General features: G+C 35.8%; 1 protein-coding gene across 1 annotated transcript; it reads left to right on the top strand.

Annotated features, from left to right (window-relative positions):
* On the top strand, window positions 467-1,455 carry LOC109336194 (E3 ubiquitin-protein ligase RING1-like). The gene has a single exon (XM_019572644.1). It carries the CDS (start codon window positions 661-663, stop codon window positions 1,342-1,344), a length of 684 nt encoding a protein of 227 aa, XP_019428189.1. The 5' UTR covers window positions 467-660; the 3' UTR covers window positions 1,345-1,455.

The raw sequence follows: 4,636 nt of genomic DNA, 5'->3' as shown, positions 1-4,636 counted from the left end.
CGTGTCGGTTCATGTTTGCCCTTACGATCATAAATATTGTCTTATTCTAATTTTTGAACTCAAATCTATACCCAATAAAATTCAACTATATTTAAAAATTATCATGATCAAACTAAATCAGATAAGTATGTAGGATCTAGTCTAGATGACCCCTAAAATAAGACAACAATAGGTCTAAGGTGGGGTGAAGGGTCAGAGAGTCCTCAAACTAACTACCATACACTAACTTTACCTCAACACTGCCCTAAATATCTGCCTCAGCTGAAAAAGATAGTGATAGGATAAAATATATTAGATTATTATTGAAATGGAAGGGGTTCATATATAAGTTAAAAAATTTACTCTACATCTTAATTATTAATATAAATAGATATCTATTATTTAGAGTAAATGAATCATAACATTAGATAAACTTAAACGGTAGTGTCAAAGAGAAGCGACACACCAATTGAACAAGAAACATCTTACAGTAGTTCCAGATCCTTCTACACCTTTCTCTCACTTTCACTGGGCCCACTTTAACCTTCTCTCTCTTCTCTGTTTATATTCATTCCACTGTCACCCTTCTCATTCCATTCATAATTTCTTCTAAAAAAATTCTTCACCACCATCTCCAATCCAGAAAGATCTTTCTTTATTGTTTGTTTTTTATTCCAATCAATGGCTTCTGAGGCAGAGGTTTCTGAAATCACCTCTTTGTTTGAAAGGTTAGTGAGAAACAGAGACATGTCTCTGTTCTTGCCTTTCATATTTGGCTTCTCAGAATCATCATCAAGGGAAAATAGTGATGGCCCAGATCAGGAAACTGAGGATACTGAAGGTTCCCAGAGTCAAAGAATCATCTTGGTGAACCCTTTTACACAGGGCATGGTGGTGATTGATGGTGCTTCAAGTCTTGAGAATCTGTTTCATGAACTAGGAAGTAGCAAAAGTGGGCACCCACCAGCTTCAAAGGATTCAATTGAGGCCATGGATAATGTGGAAATTAGAGAAAGTGATGATCTTGGGGAGTGTGTAGTTTGTTTGGAAGAATTTGAGGTTGGTGGGGTGGCAAAAGTTATGCCTTGTAAGCATAAATTTCACTCCAATTGCATTGAAAAGTGGCTTGGAGTTCATGGGAATTGCCCTGTTTGTAGGTATGAGATGCCTGTTGAGGAGAAAGATGGAGGCAGGAAAAGTGAGGAGGAAAGGGGTGAGAGAAGAAGGATTGGTGGTGGTGAAGTTTGGGTTAGTTTTTCTGTTAATAGAGGTAGTAGAAGAAGCCAAGATGCAAATCAAGCCCCTTCTCGTGATTCCAGTGATAATTCTTCAAGTCCTAGTGGTGATGCTGAGGTAGAGAATTAGAGGACAACTTTTTTGGTGTGGTGTTGTTTTTCATTTTGGTGATGGATATGTATAGGCTCAAAATGCACAAAGTTGGAGTTAATAAAATCCTAATTTTTTTTTATCTCCTTACTTTTCCAATGAAATATTTTATTACTTGTATGCTTAAAAGTCAGACTTATAGTTCTCTTTAAAAATTAAGAAAAGGACATGGACGTTGGAGGCTTCGTTAAGGTTTTTTGGTTCAAGGTTTATATAATGAATGGCTTTATAATGAAAGTAGAATTGTGAATTTGTGATTCTCAATTTGAAGTAAAAGTACAATGTTCTAGCCACCCAAGTGCTTCACTTTGGCTTATATTTTTACAAACTGAATTTGCATAGTTGGTATGATTTGTTTTCAATTAGGGTGAATTCTAAGCATTATATGGTAAAGCACCTGCTTCAAGGAGGGTGAATTTATCAGCATACTGCCATGGTGGGAGAAACCAAGGTGGAAATCCATCCTTAGATTCCATCCATTCATAAGCTTCTTTGACTAGTTCTTTATCCCACCCAGCTTTGCAACTAAATTTGCTTAGTTGATATTATTTTTATTTTTCAATAAGATGGTAACTTTTATTGAAAAATATACATACAAGTCATTTGATTCTTTGATAAGTCATATGAGTCCTCATTCTCATCCTTCTTTTTATTTAAAAAGAAACTATTATTTTTACCATGCTTAACTAGAATTCCAATGGGTGAAGGATGGTAACCTAACCCAAACTCAATCCAAAATTAATAGGAAACTACATTTGCGGTCGTGTTTGATATATATGATACATAAACCTAACTTATGTAAATATCAAATTATAGAATTATCCTATATATATAAATAATATATGAATAACATTGAAGGACAAAAACGATGGTAAGGGCCTTGTTCTGGGTTGATATGAATAGCTTAATGGTAGCAGATCATGAAAATAATGACTATTTATCTTTGAGGTTATGAGTTTAAGTCGCGGAAGGCTCCCCTTCATGGGGTATTTAAACTTGTGGGTAGTATACTCAACATATTGACGGGCTCGAAGAATCGCATGTAAGGGTTGAGGTGTTACATTAAAAAGGCACATTTTCAGTATTTAATGGTATCAGGGCTAAGGTTTGTCCTACGACTTAGGGTATGGCCTTACATGCTTCTTATATGACTCTGTTTGTGAATTGTTTGTTTGTGATTATGTGAGAACATAATTAAATCATTATGAACATTAGTTCTAATGTGCATTGATGCGGGTTTATTTTGGTTGGACGTGGTCGTGGTCGTAATGATTTATTGGCTCAAATGGCAGCTGCTCTGTAGAACATGAATGATAATTTTCAAAATATGAATCAAAATGTCAACCAGAATCCTAATCAACATCCAATTCCACCATAAAGACCAACTGAATATTGTGGAATGGATGAGTTCTGCCAATCCAAGTCAATTTCAGGATGGATTTGCTTCTCATGCTCCTAATGATTGGATTCAAGAGCTAGAAAATATCTTTCAATCTATGGGTTGCAAAGATACACAAAAGGTGACTTACGCTTCCTATATGTTGATTAAGGAGGCTTAGAATTGGTGGAAATATACTAGGCGACAGATGGAGACAGAAGAACAAGTAGTTACCTGGGAAGCTTTCAATGGGTAGTTTCTTCAAAAGTATTTTCCAGCATATCTTAAGAGGAAGAAATAGCTGGGATTTTTGCGGTTGGAGCAGGGGAACATATCAATGAGGGAATATGCTGCCAAGTTTGAGGAATTGGCCAAGTATTGTCCTTATTATGATCTAGATGTTGATGGAAGATCAAAGTGCCAAGTTTGAGATTGGCTTTAAGCCTAAGTTGAAGATGATGTTTGGCCGCCAAGAAATCAATGACTTTTCAATCCTGTTCAATAAGTGTAGAATGTTTGAAGATGACATGAAGGCAAAGGATGTTGCTTTGTGGAATGTGATTCCTCAAAGATACTTTAGACCTCAACAGAACCACATGCAAAGAAGGGGCAAAGGGAAGATATTTTGACAATTATAAGTAATACACTCCACTTATTGGCTACCGATGACCTAGTTCTTAAGAGTTGAAGACTACTACTACTACTACTAGGGGACAACCAGTGAACTCTCCACCTTTGTGCAACAGAGATGTGGTTGAAATCACTTTGAAGCCATTTTTCCAGGACCATGGAATGTTTGTAACACCGCGAATTTTACGAGTTTGAATTATAAGATTTTACTAATATTTTCATTAATTATATATTCGAAAATGAATTTATGGCAATTTTCGGTAAGGAATTAGACAAAACTCTAGTTGAGTTTTATTCTTAAAATTTTATTTTCGTTTTTGTGGTAAATTTTGGTAATTTTTGGAGACAGTCGGTTCTGGACCACTGTCGGGGCCGAATCCGCCCGGTACGACTCAAAAAGTGTCTTTTTGAGTTCCGTAACTCGGAATCGAATTCCGATCACGCTGTTGGATTCGTAATTTAATTTTGAGTCAATATAGACCCTGAATACATCCATACCTATGTTCTAAATATTTTTCACTCGAAATGCCGAAATCCGAAATTCTAATCGGATATTAGGATCGGGCGATTTATAATACCCGATCGAGTATTGGCCGATAATACTCGGGCATGTTTATCGCACGTGTCCACAAGGTGATCATTTCGCATTGGGATGAGAGATTTGACTTCAATAAAGCAAATCTGTCATCACTTTCACCATATCTCATGAGCTCATCATTAGCTACCCTAGGAGATTTTGTCATTATTGCCTAGGGAAAATCTGATTTCCCTCTCTCCTTAAACCCTCACACTCCACACTTCACTCACTCACTTTGGCATTTTCAAAGAGAAGGTAAATCTCTCCATTTTTCTCTCATTTTTCTCATGTCTTCTTCCATCTTCAATCCTTGATCTCTCAACATTCAACCAATGGATGTTGATGAGATTTAAGTATGTCGTTCATGAGTATGTCAAGAACATATTCAACCGTTGAAATTTTCTAAAACGCTTTCTAACTCATTTTCTCTTCAAAACCGAAAATGATGTGGTTCTTGAACTCATGAAAATATTATGTTGAAACCATGAACAACTTGTGTTCATGGAGTTGTTATAATGTTGTATTACATACTTTTGTTGTTTTAGCCAAACGGGATGATGATAAAATCAAAGGAACCTTTAGGAAATGTTTTGTAAAAATGAGAATGTATGTATTTCTATTTGTTTTAAGCCTTAAAAACCATGGCTTGGAACAAGTTGGAAAAGTAGAAACTTTTGTTAAAAAAG

Source organism: Lupinus angustifolius, chromosome LG02, assembly GCF_001865875.1.
Source record: "Lupinus angustifolius cultivar Tanjil chromosome LG02, LupAngTanjil_v1.0, whole genome shotgun sequence".
Lineage (NCBI taxonomy): Eukaryota > Viridiplantae > Streptophyta > Magnoliopsida > Fabales > Fabaceae > Lupinus > Lupinus angustifolius.
Note: the sequence above shows the minus strand (reverse complement) of the source record. Positions and strands in the feature narration are given on the sequence as shown.

Coding starts and splice junctions, on each gene's coding strand:
- LOC109336194 (XM_019572644.1), top strand. CDS start 661: ATGGCTTCTGAGGCAGAGGTTTCTGAAATCACCTCTTTGTTTGAAAGG.